Source organism: Tursiops truncatus, chromosome 5 (assembly GCF_011762595.2).
Source record: "Tursiops truncatus isolate mTurTru1 chromosome 5, mTurTru1.mat.Y, whole genome shotgun sequence".
Lineage (NCBI taxonomy): Eukaryota > Metazoa > Chordata > Mammalia > Artiodactyla > Delphinidae > Tursiops > Tursiops truncatus.
In genome coordinates, this window is record NC_047038.1 from 33,083,400 (window position 1) to 33,099,963 (window position 16,564).

General features: G+C 34.8%; 1 protein-coding gene across 2 annotated transcripts in view; it reads right to left on the minus strand.

Moving 5' to 3' along the window:
- The window catches only part of AIMP1 (aminoacyl tRNA synthetase complex interacting multifunctional protein 1), a 168,117-nt gene that overhangs the window by 142,429 nt on the left and 9,124 nt on the right, over positions 1-16,564 (minus strand). For both annotated transcript variants that reach the window (XM_073805005.1, XM_033856796.2), the window contains exons 2-4: positions 9,669-9,802; positions 7,542-7,655; positions 4,623-4,790 (exon numbers count right to left, since the gene is read on the minus strand). In XM_073805005.1, coding sequence (XP_073661106.1) covers positions 4,623-4,790; positions 7,542-7,655; positions 9,669-9,802 — 416 coding nt within the window. The remainder of the gene's footprint in view (positions 1-4,622; positions 4,791-7,541; positions 7,656-9,668; positions 9,803-16,564) is intronic.

Genomic DNA, 16,564 nt, shown 5'->3' on the forward strand with positions numbered 1-16,564 from the left:
CTGCGGCATGTGGGATCTTCCTGGACCGGGTCACAAACCCATGTCCCCTGCATCGGCAGGCGGACTCTCAACCACTGCGCCACCAGGGAAGCCCGAAAACATTGTTTCTTAACTATTTCTTTGTTTTATCTTTGAACAAATATTTACTCAGATCTACGGCACTGAAAAAAGTAAGATGAGTGGCACATGCTAGCTAAGCACTAAAAATCTCTTTTAAGAAAGACAGATGTATACAGTGAACATGTGATAAATATTACATACACAAAGAAATATAGAAGCACAGAGAAGAATAATTCTGCCTGGAGTAGGAATAGATGATTTTGTGTAAAAAGCATTCACAATTTACACAAAGATAGTCTATAAAAAAGAAGGTAGAGCTAGTTTAAAATAATGGACAATTTTTACTTTCATTAGAAAATTTTTAAAAAATACTATTTTCCATGTAACATATTAGCAAAGATTTTTTTAAAGAGTAAAAGCCCAAATGATATAGAAATATATATATAAAATTACTACAAAAATCTTAATAGTAGTTATCTTTGAGTGATAAACTGTACATTTATTTTAAAATACTACATACATACTACTATAACAGCATAATATAGCTATTTTCATATACATTTTTAAACTTTACTCTCTAGGCATTTGAAATACCTTTATCAGGAATCCACATTCCAGAGGTGATTGCAAATATCAAAATCTATACCAAGAACTTTGTTAGTCATCTTAAGGGATTTTAGAAATGTTTCATTAACAAATGAGTGATGCTTATAAGTGGCAGTATAGAAAGACTGTATGGGTGCCATAACCCTTGTGTGAGCAGAATTTTGGACTCTGGCAATCTTAGCAGCCAAACACCAATGGAACAGCCTTCTAATCCAGCACTGTCCAATATAGTAGTTGCCAACCCTACAGAGCTATTAACATTTAAATTTAAAATAATTAAAAATTCAGTTCTTTAGTCATACTAGACACATTTCAAATAGCTGCATGTGGTTATTGTCTACTGTGTTGGATAATGCAGCTATACAGAACAGGAAGTTCTATTGAACAGAGGCATTCTAGACCTAGATCTCCATTTGGTTTTGTGTGCTCCCTCCTCCTCCAAAGGAAGACTTTGTTGTCTCATTTGACTAGAAGGTTGGCTGACCCTGCAGCCACTGTAACTCATCCTCTTTGAGGATGGACTTCACCAAACTTATAAGAACAGGCTGCATGACTGTTCTGTGCCTACTTAATAAAATTCATAAAGTGAAAGAATTAGTCTGAACTGCTTTCTTTGTAACCATACCACCTAGTGGTGAAGTTATGTAGGAGAGGATGTACAGCCACTAACTACTTCTAACAGAGGCTATTGATGCTTACTAAAAGAACTCAGAAGTGCTAAAATGGCTTAGGTTAGCTCACAGATCCCTGAGCCATTTTATATTTTCCAAAAAAATTTTAACTAAGTTTAAATACTATGAGAGGCATGTATAATGAATTATAAAAGCACATTTTTAGACATACCTGGGGAAATGAAGTCCAGAAAGGAATAAAGGAAAGTTAAATAAAAAAAGGAGTCAGATTTATGATTAGAAAAATAGCTTTAGCAGAAATGGAAGGACAGACTAGAAAAAACGAGGCTTGAACATTAATTTAGATGAGATCATGAGAACCTGAACTACCTGGTAGCACCTAACAAAACGGAGGAACAGAGCTGCGCTCCAGATACGTTGTGGTGGTAGGAATTACAGGCATACCTGATTTTATTGTGCTTCCCTTTACTGCACTTTGCAGATACTGCATTATTTACAAATTGAAGGTTTGTGGCAACCCTGCATCAAGCGTTTCTTGGCCCCATTCTTCCAACAGTATTTGCTCACTTCGTGTCTTTGTATCACATTTTGGTAATCCTCACAGTATTTCAAACTTTTTCCTTATTACTATATTTGTTATGGTGATCTGTGGCTGTGATCTTTGATGTCACTACTGTAATTGTTTGGGGGTACCACAAGCCATGTCCATATAAAATGCTGAACTTAATAAATGTTGTGTGTGTTCTGACTGTCCACCAACAAGCCAACCCGTCTCTCTCCCTCTCCTCGGGCCTCCCTACTCCCTGAAACACAATATTGAAATTAAGCCAATTAATTACCCTACAATGGTCTCTAAGTGTACAAGTGAAAGGAATAGTCACACATTCTTCACGTTCAAAAGCTAGAAATGAGTAAGCTTAGTGAGGAAGGCATGTCAAAACCCAAGATAGGCCCAAAGCTGGATCTCTTCTGCCAAACAGCCAAGTTGTGAATGCAAAGAAGTTGAAGAAAACTAAAAGTGCTACTCCAGTGAAGACATGAATGATAAGAAAGCAAAACAGCCTTATTGTTAATATGGAGAAGTTTTAGTGGCCTGGATAGAAGAGCACACCAGCCATAACATTCCCTTAAGCCAAAGCCTAACCCAGAGCAAAGCCCTCTCTTCAATTCTGTAAAGGCTGAGAGAGATGAGAAATCTGCAAAAAGAAAAGTTTAAAGCTAGCAGTGCTTAGTTCATCAGCTTTAAGGAGAGAAGTTATCTCCATAACATAAAAATTCAAGGTGAAGCAGCAAGTGCTGATGTAGAAGCTACAGCAAGTTATCCAGAAGATCTAGCTAAGATAATTAATGAAGTGGCCACACTAGACAACAAATTTTCAATGCAGATGAAACAGCCTTCTATTTGTAGGAAGATGCCATCTAGGACTTTCACAGCAAGAGAGGAGAAGTCAATGCCTGGCTTCAAAGGACAAGCTGACTCCCTTGTTAGGGGCCAATGTAGCTGGTGACTTGAAGTTGAAGCCAATGCTCACTTACCATTCTGAAAATCCTAGGGCCTTTAAGAATGATGCTAAATCTATTCTCTTTGTGCTCTATAAATGGAACAACAAAGCCTGGATGACAGTGTGTCTGTTTACAACATGGTTTACAAAATATTTTAAGCCCACTGTTGTGACTTTCAGCTCACAAGAATGATTCCTTGCAAGATGTTACTGCTCACTGACAATGCACCTGGTCACCCAAGAGCTCTCATAAAGATGTACAATGAGATTAAGGTTGTTTTCACACCTGTTAACACAACATCCATGCTATATGGATAGCCCATAGCCCATGGATCAAGAAGTTTGACTTGCAAGTCTTATTCTTTAAGAAATATATTTTTTAAAGCTATAGCTGCCATACATAGTGATTCCTCTGATGGATTTAAGCAAACTAAATTGAAAACCTTCTGGAAAGGACTCACCATTCTAGATGCCATTAAGAATATTTGTGATTCATGGAAAGAGGTCAAATATCAACAGTAACAGGAGTCTGGAAGAAGCTGATTCTAATCCTCATATATAACTTGTGGGGTTCAAGATTTCAGTGGAGGAAGGAACTGCAGATGTGGTGGAAATAGCAAGAGAATAAGAAGTGGAGCTTGAAGATGTGACTAAATTGCTGCAATCTCATGATAAAATTTTAATGGATAAGGAGTTGCTTCTAATGGATGAGAAAAGAAAGTGGTTTCTTGATATGAAATCAACTCCTGGTGAAGATGCTGGGAAGACTGTTGAGGATAACAGAGGATTTAGAATATTACATAAACTTAGTTGATAAAGCAATGGCAAGGTTTGAGAAGACTGACTCCAATTTGGAAAGAAATTCTACTGTGGGTAAAATGCTATCAAACAGCATGTGTGCTACAGAGAAATAGTTTGTGAGAGAAAGATTCAATCAGTACAGCAAACTTCACTGTTGTCTTATTTTAAGAAACTGCCACAGGCCCCCACCCTTCAGAAATCATGAGCCTGATCAGTTAGCAGCCCTCAACATTGAGAAAAGACTCTCCCCAAGCAAAAAGAGGATGACTTGCTGAAGGTTCAGATGATGGTTAGCATGTGTTAGCAATAAAGTATTTTTAACTAAGTTATATACACTATTGTTTTTAGACACACTGCTATTCAACATTTAACAGACTACAGTATAGTATAAACATAACTTTCATATGTACTAGGAAACCAAAAAATTCTTGTGACTTGCTTTCTTGTGATATTTGCTTTATTGCAGTGGCCTGGAACTGAACCTGCAATATCTCTGAGGTATGCTTGTATAGGTTTTGGTAGCCAATTAAATATGAAATTGAGGGACAGGGACAAGTTAAGCTTGACTCTAAGATTTCTACTCTAGTTGCCTAAGTGGACTGTGATATACTTTGCACTTCAGATCTTAATGGGTTCCTAAAACTTCAACACCCCCATGCTAGTTCAGAAATTCTGGTTTGACTGGAATATCCCTTTCGTATCTTCACAACTGGTTCTAAGCTAACTTTCTACCTGCGATTTCTCTGAAACTATCCCCTATATATACACCTAAATTCAGTCATACCAAACTACACATGGGCCTCTATACTTAATCTCTCCTTTTTTTTAGTTATGCTGGTCCCTCTACCTCAAATGCCACACTCTTATCCTGTCATCCTTTAGAGCCCAGGTTCCATTATCCTATTGTTCCTAACTTTAGTTCATAAAAGTCTGAACTTTCTTCTTGACACCATTATTATCAAAAATGCTGACATGTGATAAACGAGTCAAGTGCCAAATAACTTCAACTGTTCAAAAATACCTTTCTTTTCAATTTTCTCTTTCATCTTTTCTTCTTCTCCTCCTCCTCCTTTTATCTGCTCTTTGGCACCAGAAGATATGGCTGTTATTGGTATAGACTGTATCACATTTTCAGAAACCGCAGAATCAGCTTGCAGTGGAATACCAGATGGGAATGGTATCTGTTTTACTGAGAGAGAAAATGAAAATAATGTCGTTTATATTAAACAACAAACAAATGGAAAACTGTGAATAACAAATATGAACTCTTTATTTTTTTTAATTGAAATATAGTTGTAAATATTATGTTACAGGTGTACAATATAGTGATTCACAATTATTAAACGTTATACTCCATTTATAGTTATTATAAAATATTGCCTATATTCCCCATAATGTACAATATATCCTTGTACAAACAAGAGTTTGTACCTCTTAATCCCCAACTCCTATATTGCCCCTCCCCCTTCCCCTCTCCTGAGTGGTAACCACTGGTTTGTTTTCTAAATCTGTGTCAGCTTCTTTTTTATTATATTCACTAGGTTGTTATAATTTTTAGATTCCTCCTATAAGTGATACAGTATTTGCCTTTTTCTGTCTGACTTATTTCACTCAGCATAATACCCTCTGAGTCCACACATGTTGCTGCAAATGGCAAAATTTCATGCTTTTTTATGGCTGAGCAGTACTCCACTGTGTTTGTATGTATATACTACATCTTCTTTATCCATTCATCTGTTGATGGACATTTAAGTTGCTTCCATATCTTGGCAATCGTAAACAATGCTGCTATGAACACTGGGGTGCATGTATCTTTTTGAATTAGTGTTTTTGGTTTTTTGGATATATAACTAGGAGTGGAACTGCTGGGTCATATGGTAGAACATGAACTCTTCTTAAAAAGGAAATTCAGTGTGTATGATTATCAAGTCTCTACTATCTGAGACTGTAGAAAGGCTACCAAGAAATTAAGTTTATTTTAACCATAAAAGAATAAATGCATTATTCTCCTTCAATCACTAATGATTAAACTGAGAAAATTTTAGATGGCAACAATGTAAGCTAGTACTTATTATAAACTTACTATGTCCCAGACACTTTTCAAAATGCTTTATCTGAATTAACTCTTGTAATTCTCATAAATACCCTAAGCAATAAGTTTTATTCATATCCACGTTTACAGATGATCAAGCCGAGCCATACAGAAGTTAAGAAACTGGCCCATCACACGCATAGTGAGTAAGGGAAGTAAGAATTTATACCCAGGTTGTCTATCTCCAGAGATTACACCCCCTCATGGTTTGGCAAGATGGCATGTTTTTCACTCAGGTTTTCTCTTAAGTTGAACAATCAACTGAAAAGATGTTTTAGTAACAATCATCAGAAGTAATGGAGAGATAGCAGCATTATTTGCCCATAATTCTGTTTCAAAAAACATTTTAAAGAAGTAAAGAAAATTGCTCCAGCAATGTTAAAAATATACTCACTGCCTAGTGAACATGGAAGAATATAATCTTGTGAGGGATTTTGATGTGGCTTATATTCCAGCCAATATTCAAACCACTTTTCAGAGGTATTTTTAAGTTCTTTCAAGGCTTCTTTTAGTAATATGAAGCTCCATCTACCCCTATTTTATGTTTCAACAAGACAGAATTCAGTACTTTAATTCAAACTGTTTGTTTCAGCGTTTTATTAAGATCACAGCTTAAAAGTTTAATGTTTACAGGGAGATCTTCTAGAACTGGGAGAAATGAAAAGCAGTTTTACACTGCTAATATTTTACCGGTTTATTTAATTCTGCACATGTATTCCAAATCTCCTAATCTTGGAAAACATCAATTATTTTCAAGTGAAAATAATATTCTCTCCAGTTGATAGTTTTAAGCATACATTATTGGCTTTTTCCTCTTACTTTTATTTAGCTAGGGTAGAATGCATACTAGAGCATTCAGAATAACTTAGTGAGAGAATAAAGGTCAAAAGGGAGTAGTAAGACAGGGTTTCACTACACCTGGGCCTCCTTAATTCACCCAGGAAGGATTTTCTACAATATAATCAAATGTTTTTCCATGTGGTACTTTGAAATTATAATAGAACTATTCATACTATTAATGTCATTTTATAATAATGTGAATTTATCTAGAAACCTTTAAAATAATTCAATAAAAATTTTCTTTTTTTTTTCAACATAAATGTTGGAACGATAATTATATGCTGGCTTGGGTAACTTAAAAATAGTATTTGAGGGCTTCCCTGGTGGCGCAGTGGTTGAGAGTCCGCCTGCCGATGCAGGGGACACAGGTTCGTGCCCTGGTCTGGGAAGATCCCACATGCCGCAGAGCGGCTGGGCCCATGAGCCATGGCCGCTGAGCCTGCGCGTCCGGAGCCTGTGCTCCGCAGCGGGAGAGGCCACAACAGTGAGAAGCCCGCGTACCGCAAAAAAAAAAAAAAAAAAAAGTATTTGATTTCAGGCAAATGACTACACATCTCTAAGCTTCAATGTGTAAAACAAGGATATTTGTATATATGTAATTTTAAGGATAAAATATATAATGTATACGAAGCACTTGGCACATAGTGCCTGGCATAAAGCCAAACTTAGTAAATGTTAACTAAATATTATTATGGCTTATTTTCAACAACTATATAGTGACATAGTTGATGATGATCAAGGGAATAGTGATGATCAAGTTTAATAGGGAATAGTGATGATCACAGTACAGAGATTAGAAGTACAGCTTTCTGAACTCCAGCTTTGACACTTTTTGCATGATCTTAGGCAAGATCATTTATTTGCATTTTCTAAGTCTGTATTTTCTCTTCAGTATAAGAGGATAAATGCATGAATGCGTGAGTAGCCAAGCATAAAACCTAACTTAATAAACAATATAATAATTATTATTATGAATAAAAACAACCTATCATTTCTGTAATTAATCACCTCCATTTTGAATTTCTGCCTTAATTAGCTCTTGTTTCAATTCTTCAATTTCTTTCTTCAATTTAGCATTTTCAACTCGAAGTTTCTTCTCTTCTCTCAAAGTTGCCTGCAAAACTGGGATCAAGAACAACCAGTTAAGATACAGCTGTTTTCTAAAAGGTTTCTTATGGATACTATTTAAAAAAAGCATAGCCAGTTTAAACAAAGCTAGTAACCAAAAGTTTGGCCAGTTTCTTTATATCAGTTTAGTATTTATTAAAATAACATGATATTTAAAAGAGAGAGAAAAACGGGGAAAAAATCTGTGGAATAATAACAACATAAAAGGTTTTGTTTATCAATCATTTTCCTAGCTTTTATAAACATTCTTATGAACCTGGCTCAGAGTGTCAGTAACAGGTTAACTGTAAGAAAGAGAGACAAATATTAGACATATTAAACTTTTAAAAAAGTCTAAGATCTAATAATGATACCAAACAATAAAAAAATTTCTCATTTCTTCTTTTTTAGTGATTACCTTGTAAAAGGAACTGAATAATCTTTTACTCCTAATGTCTCAAAAGTTAAGCTGGTCAAACATTTAATGAATGAAATAACTTCAAAGATTTGCTCAACACATAATATTCGAGGTCAGCAATAAGGTATACAAAAATATAAAAGAAAAACAGTGATTCTTGGTGGGGTTGCTACTGCTCGCTAGGTGGGATTTTGAAAATCTGTGGGAGTATTTTTTGTTGTCACAAATAACGGGAGTCATTACTGGCATTTGTTAGGCAGGGGTCAGGGATGCCAGATGTCCTGAAATATGCTAGATATTCCAGTAAAATGAAGAACCGTCTTACATTCTGCAGGATTTTGCAGCGGCCCATTGTACATTTGTATAAGTGAAAATCCTGTTAATTATTTGAGCCTAGATCCTAATTACTTTTTATATATAAACATTCTTAAACATTTTCATTATACTCTGAATTTTCTAGGAATCAAGTACCACGTAAATCAAGAGTAGACTGTACTTTGTTTTGTTCAAGAGCTTTACATAAAGAATCATTCATCATTCTGAGTAAATCAACATGACTGAAAGCTGCTTTTGGTATCTGAGTTGTCTATACAAAGGCACACTACTGTATCAATCTGTATTATACCTGTTGCATTTTTGGTGACATCATGTATGTGAACCATGTAGCATGTGACCCTCTCATATGTCAGGCAGTATAGTCCTGCCTAAGTATTTACTTACTGAAATACACATTTTTATTATTACTACTATTCAAAAATTACTTCTTTTTTAATTCTCTTCTATATTACATATATCTCTAATCTTTTCATCTTACTAATGAAAATATTAAGAATTTTTAAAAATAAGAAAAATCCTTTTAAAATTTTAAGAAAAACAATAACAATGTTTATAAAACATTATAAAAATAATTAAAACAGTATTTAAAATTAAGAAAAAAATTGATAATGGGAATAATTTTTAGAGAATGAATGTAGAATTCTATAAGCCATTCAGTTTTATGTAGCAAAGAAAAGCATTTATTTCTATAAGTGATGGTAAACATTCTGGTATTTTCATAACATTAACATTGGCTATTGAGAAATAAAATATACTTAAACAAACAAAACAGAAAACAACCTAAATTTTAAAAGCAGAAATTCAGATTTGATATTTTTTGTATGCACCATAGCAATTTCCATGTAAAACTTAAGCACTGGAAAAAATGTAAAAATCATTTCAGAAAATACCCTAGCAGAGAGTAATGTGAAAGTATACATTTTCTTCTATACAAGGTTAGAGGAGATATTTGAGTTCATGTTTGACTCCACTCAATTTTATTCATTTTTAATCTCTAATTCTATACCAACTTATTTTAAGTATTTTCTTTTATCAGTCTTAAAATAATGTTGTTTTCTCTAAATATCACATATTCACTATACACCAATTCTAGCTTATCTTAACCCTATATTATTTCACTCATAATTGTAATATTAAAGGAATATAGAACTCATCATCAAGTTTGTGAAGTAATAATATATGTGGTAAACATATATATATTTTTTTGCTATGTCAATATATGAACTCATTTTAAGTTATCTCCCTAGAAAATTTAAATTTTCAAATTTCCTTACTTGCTTTCTCCTTAAGAAGAGCAACTTGCTGCTTAAGATATTCAATAATTTGATCTGCCTCGGCACCCTTCTGTTCCAGTCTCTTGAGAACAGCATCACTGGTTGCCATTTTTGCCAAGAAACAGCAGAAAATCCTAAGTGAAAAAATGGAAGTGATACATTATACTGTAGAATGAATAAATTTATTGTACAGGACACCATGAACAAGCAGTATGAGACGAAAAACATTTTCTACCATAACAGAACGATGTTAGAAAAATACTCTTCCTCTGAAGAGCAACAAACCAAACAAGAGGCAGAAATGTTAATAGATTAATTCCTCATTCTGTTTGGAAAAGAAAATCAATTTTTTCCTAAAAGCATGAAAACATGCTATTTAATCATATTTTAGGTTGGAAAGTTTTAAAAAAAAGCTTTAAAATACTACAGAATACTATGACATAAGATAGGAACACTAAGGGACAGACTAACAACAACCTTAACTAAGGGATAACTGAGTACCACACCTGAGTTGCAAAGTAAAGACAATTGCTGAATTCCTTCTTTGTATGTTTCTTTCATATATTGGATATTTCTACTGTTTATTTAATTATGCACAAACTTACAAGTAAGGAAGAACATGTAAACTAGAAAAGACAAATATTAAAAGAAAAAGGTCGACAAATAGGAAAACACCAATATTAAACACATACCTACTCAGAAATAATTATCAGTATATATATACTGTATCCTTTGTAAAAAAAAAATGAATTAGAATTTTAACTTTATAATAATGCATAGAAATTAGAAAACAAGATATCAGTAAGCAGAAAGATGCATATATAAGCAAAATTCTGAGATTAATTCATCACGTTAAAGTTCTAACTGCCAAATGTTAAGACAAATAGTCACACTCAGAAAAGACACGGTTAATCATTAACAATACTATGAACTGCTCTTTGTCCCTAATTTAACATCAATTTATAATCCAAAGTATGCCACAAGCATTGCTGAAATAATTCTAATTTTAAATAAATGATGCACACTCAATAAACAGTGAAATTTTTTGATAAAAAATGGCTAGTAGTGGACAAGATTGCTTTAAATTTCAAATTATTAGGCAATAACCATCCTATATAAAGAACATTCTAAGATGTTTACTATTTTTATAAAAAGAAAACCAACCCCAAAACACTTTATGCTAAAGTTGACAATTTATGATATGGAAGCAATTTTAAAAACCCTATAAAAATAAAGTTGCTAGTAATGAAGAAAATATAAATGGGGGGTGGGTGGTTAACCTGGAAAAGTCACAGTAAACTCCTCATCGACTATTATTTAATAGTTTAGAAAATGCAGAGGAAAAAAGTTACAAAAATGAAAATGAATATATAACCTTTTAAATTCTGCCAATTTTTACCAAAAATGAGTACAGAATACCCTGTTGCTCCTCAAATGTCTGCAAAGCCAGAATCTTAGAGAAAACAATGTTAGTAACAGAGAAATCTTAGTGGAAAACACATCCACACATGTAAGCCATGAAGTCTTAAAAGAGAGAATAGAGAAGGATCCTACACAACCATTTTTAGTTTTTTAAGGAACCACCATATTGTTCTCCATAGTGGCTGTATCAATTTACATTCCCACCAAGAGTGCAAGAGGGTTCCATTTTCTCCACACCCTCTCCAGCATTTGTTGTTTGTACATTTTCTGATGATGCCCATTCTAACTGGTGTGAGGTATTACCTCACTGTAGTTTTGATTCGTATTTCTCTAATAATTAGTGATGGTGAGCAGCTTTTCATGTGCTTCTTGGCTCTCTGTATGTCTTCTTTACAGAAATGCCTATTTAGGTCTTCTGCCCTTTTTTGGATTGGGCTGTTTATTTCTTTAATATTGAGCTGCATGAGCTGTTTATATATTTTGGAGATTAATCCTTTGTCCATTGATTTGTTTGCAAATATTTTCTCCCATTCTGTGGGTTGTCTTTTCGTCTTGTTTATTGGTTTCCTTTGCTGTGCAAAAGCTTTGAAGTTTCATTAGGTCCCATTTGTTTATTTTTGTTTTTATTTCCATTACTCTAGGAGGTAGATCAAAAAAGATCTTGCTGTGATTCATGTCAAAGAGTGTTCTTCCTATGTTTTCCTCTAAGAGTTTTATAGTGTCCAGGCTTACATTTAGGTTTCGAATCCATTTTGAGTTTATTTTTGTGTATGACGTTAGGGAGGGCTCTAATTTCATTCTTTTACATGTAGCTATCCAGTTTTCCCAGCACCACTTACTGAACAGACTGTCTCTTCTCCATTGTATATCCTTGCCTCCTCTGTCATAGATTAGTTGACCATAGGTGCGAGGGTTTATCTCTAGGCTTTCTATCTTGCTCCATTGAACTATGTTTCTGTTTTTGTGCCAGTACCATATTGTCTTCATTACTGTAGCTTTGTAGTATAGTCTGAAGTCAGGGAGTCTGATTCCACCAGCTCCGTTTTTTTCCCCCAAGACTGCTTTGGCTATTCGGTGTCTTTTGTGTCTCCATACAAATTTTAAGATTTTTTGTTCTAGTTCCGTAAAAAATGCCATTGGTAATTTGATAGGGATAGCATTGAATCTGTAGATTGCTTTGGGTAGTATAGTCATTTTCACAATATTGATTCTTCCAATCCAAGAACATGGTATATCTCTCCATCTGCTGGTATCATCTTTAATTTCTTTCATCAGTGTCTTATAGTTTTCTCCATACAGGTCTTTTGTCTCCATAGGTAGGTTTATTCCTAGGTATTTTATTCTTTTTGTTGCAATGGTAAATGGGAGTGTTTCCTTAATTTCTCATTCAGATATTTCATCATTAGTGTATAGGAATGCAAGGGATTTCTGTGCATTAATTTTGTATCCTGCAACTTTACCAAATTCATTGATCAGCTCTAGTAGTTTTCTGGTGGCATCCTTAGGATTCTCTATGTATGGTATCATGTCATCTGCAAACAGTGACAGTTTTACTTCTTCTCTTCCAGTTTGTATTACTTTTATTTCTTTTTCTTCTCTGATTGCCGTGGATAGTACTTCCAAGACTATGTTGAATAATAGTGGTGAGAGTGGACATCCTTGTCTTGTTCCTGATCTTAGAGGAAATGCTTTCAGTTTTTCACCATTGAGAATGATGTTTGCTGTGGGTTTGTCATATATGGCCTTTATTATGTTGAGGTAGGTTCCCTCTATGCCCACCTTCTGGAGAGTTTTTATACATCGGTGTTGAATTTTGTCAAAAGCTTTTTCTGCAGACCAGTATCACTGATGAACATAGATGCAAAAATCCTCAACAAAATACTAGCAAACAGAATCCAACAGCACATTGAAAGGATCATACACCATGATCAAGTGGGGTTTATTCCAGGAATGCAAGGATTCTTCAACATACGCAAATCTATCAATGTGATAAACCATATTAACAAATTGAAGGAGAAAAACCATATGATCATCTCAATAGATGCAGAGAAAGCTTTTGACAAAATTCAACACCCATTTATGATAAAAACCCTGCAGAAAGTAGGCATAGAGGGAACTTTCCTCAACATAATAAAGGCCATATATGACAAACCCACAGCAAACATCATCCTCAATGGTGAAAAACTGAAAGCATTTCCACTAAGATCAGGAACAAGACAAGGGTGCCCACTCTCACCACTCTTATTCAACATAGTTTTGGAAGTTTTAGCCACAGCAATCAGAGAAGAGAAGGAAATAAAAGGAATCCAAATCGGAAAAGAAGAAGTAAAGCTGTCACTGTTTGCAGATGACATGATCCTATACATAGAGAATCCTAAAGATGCTACCAGAAAACTACTAGAGCTAATCAATGAATTTGGTAAAGTGGCAGGATACAAAATTAATGCACAGAAATCTCTGGCATTCCTATATACTAATGATGAAAAATCTGAAAGTGAAATCAAGAAAACACTCCCATTTACCATTGCAACAAAAAGAATAAAATATCTAGGAATAAACCTACCTAAGGAGACAAAAGACCTGTATGCAGAAAATTATAAGACACTGATGAAAGAAATTAAAGATACAAATAGATGGAGACATATACCATGTTCTTGGATTGGAAGAATCAACATTGTGAAAATGACTCTACTACCCAAAGCAATCTATAGATTCAATGCAATCCCTATCAAACTACCACTGGCATTTTTCACAGAACTAGAACAAAAAATTTCACAATTTGTATGGAAACACAAAAGACCCCGAATAGCCAAAGTAATCTTGAGAACAAAAAAAGGAACTGGAGGAATCAGGCTCCCTGACTTCAGACTATACTACAAAGCTACAGTTATCAAGACGGTATGGTACTGGCACAAAAACAGAAAGATAGATCAATGGAACAGGATAGAAAGCCCAGAGATAAACCCATGCACATATGGACACCTTATCTTTGATAAAGGTGGCAGGAATGTACAGTGGAGAAAGGACAGCCTCTTCAATAAGTGGTGCTGGGAAAACTGGACAGGTACATGTAAAAGTATGAGTTTAGATCACTCCCTAACACCATACACAAGAATAAGCTCAAAATGGATTAAAGACCTAAATATAAGGCCAGAAACTATCAAACTATTAGAGGAAAACATAGGCAGAACACTCTATGACATAAATCACAGCAAGATTCTTTCTGACCCACCTCCTAGAGTAATGGAAATAAAAACAAAAATAAACAAATGGGACCTAATGAAACTTCAAAGCTTTTGCACAGCAAAGGAAACCATAAACAAGACCAAAAGACAACCCTCAGAATGGGAGAAAATATTTGCAAATGAAGCAACCGACAAAGGATTAATCTCCAAAACTTACAAGCAGCTCATGCAGCTCAATAACAAAAAAACAAACAACCCAATCCAAAAATGGGCAGAAGACCTAAACAGACATTTCTCCAAAGAAGATATACAGATTGCCAACAAACACATGAAAGAATGTTCAACATCATTAATCATTAGAGAAATGCAAATCAAAACTACAATGAGATATCATCTCACACCAGTCAGAATGGCCATCATCAAAAAATCTAAAACAATAAATGCTGGAGAGGGTGTGGAGAAAAGGGAACCCTCTTGCACTGCTGGTGGGAATGTGAATTGGTTCAGCCACTATGGAGAACAGTATGGAGGTTCCTTAAAAAACTACAAATAGAACTACCATATGACCCAGCAGTCCCACTACTGGGCATATACCCTGAGAAACTGAAATTCAAAGAGAGTCATGTACCAAAATGTTCATTGCAGCTCTATTTACAATAGCCCGGAGATGGAAACAACCTAAGTGCCCATCATCGGATGAATGGATAAAGAAGATGTGGCACATATATACAATGGAATATTACTCAGCCATAAAAAGAAACGAAATTGAGCTATTTGTAATGAGGTGGATAGACCTAGAGTCTGTCATACACAGTGAAGTAAGTCAGAAAGAAAAAGACAAATACCGTATGCTAACACATATATATGGAATTTAAGAAAAAAAAATGTCATGAAGAACCTAGGGGTAAGGCAGGAATAAAGACGCAGACCTCCTAGAGAACGGACTTGAGGTTATGGGGAGGGGGAAGGGTGAGCTGTGACGGGGCGAGAGAGAGTCATGGACATATACACACTAACAAACGTAGTAAGGTAGATAGCTAGTGGGAAGCAGCCGCATGGCACAGGGATATTGGCTCGGTGCTTTGTGACAGCCTGGAGGTGTGGGATAGGGAGGGTGGGAGGGAGGGAGACGCAAGAGGGAAGAGATATGGGAACATATGTATATGTATAACTGATTCACTTTGTTATAAAGCAGAAACTAACACACCATTGTAAAGCAATTATACCCCAATAAAGATGTTAAAAAAAAAAAAAAAGCTTTTTCTGCATCTATTGAGATGATCATATGGTTTTTATTCTTCAGTTTGTTAATATGGTGTATCACATTGATTGATTTACATATTATGAAGAATCCTTGCATCCCTGGGATAAATTCCACTTGATCATGGTGTATGATCCTTTTAATGTGTTGTTGGATTCTGTTTGTTAGTATTTTGTTGAGGATTTTTGCATCTATATTCATCAGTGATATTGGTCTATAATTTTTGTGTAGTATCTTTGTCTGGTTTTGGTATCAGGGTGATGGTGGCCTCATAGAATGAGTTTGGGAATGTTCCTTCCTCTGCAATTTTTGGACGAGTTTGAGAAGGATGGGTGTTAGCTCTTCTGTAAATGTTTGATAGAATTCACCTGTCAAGCCGTCTGGTCCTGGACTTTTGTTTGTTGGAATACTTTTAATCACAGTTTCAATTTCATTACTTGTGATTGGTCTGTTCATATTTTCTATTACTTCCTGGTTCAGTCTTGAAAGGTTACACCTTTCTAAGAATTTGTCCATTTCTTCCAGGTTGTCCATTTTATTGGCATAATGTTGCTTGTAGTAGTCTCTTAGGATGCTTTGTATTTCTGCGGTGTCTGTTGTAACTTCTCCTGTTTCATTTCTAATTTTATTGATTTGAGTCCTCTCCTTTTTCTTGATGAGTCTGGCTAATGGTTTATCAATTTTATTATCTCAAACAACCAGCTTTTAGTTTTATTGATCTTTGCCACTTTTTACCTTGTTTCTATTGCATTTATTTCTGCTCTGATCTTTATGATTTTTTTTCTTCTTCTAACCTTGGGTTTTGCTTGCTCTTCATTCTCTAGTTCCTCTAGGTGTAACGTTAGATTGTTTATTTGAGATATTTCTTGTTTCTTGAGGTAGACTTGTATAGCTACAAACTTCCCTTAGAACTGCTTTTGCTGCATCCATAGGTTTTGGATCGTCATGGGTTCATTGTTATTTGTCTCTAGGTATTTTTTGATTTCCTCTTTAATTTCTTCAGTGATCTCTTGGTTATTTAGTAATGT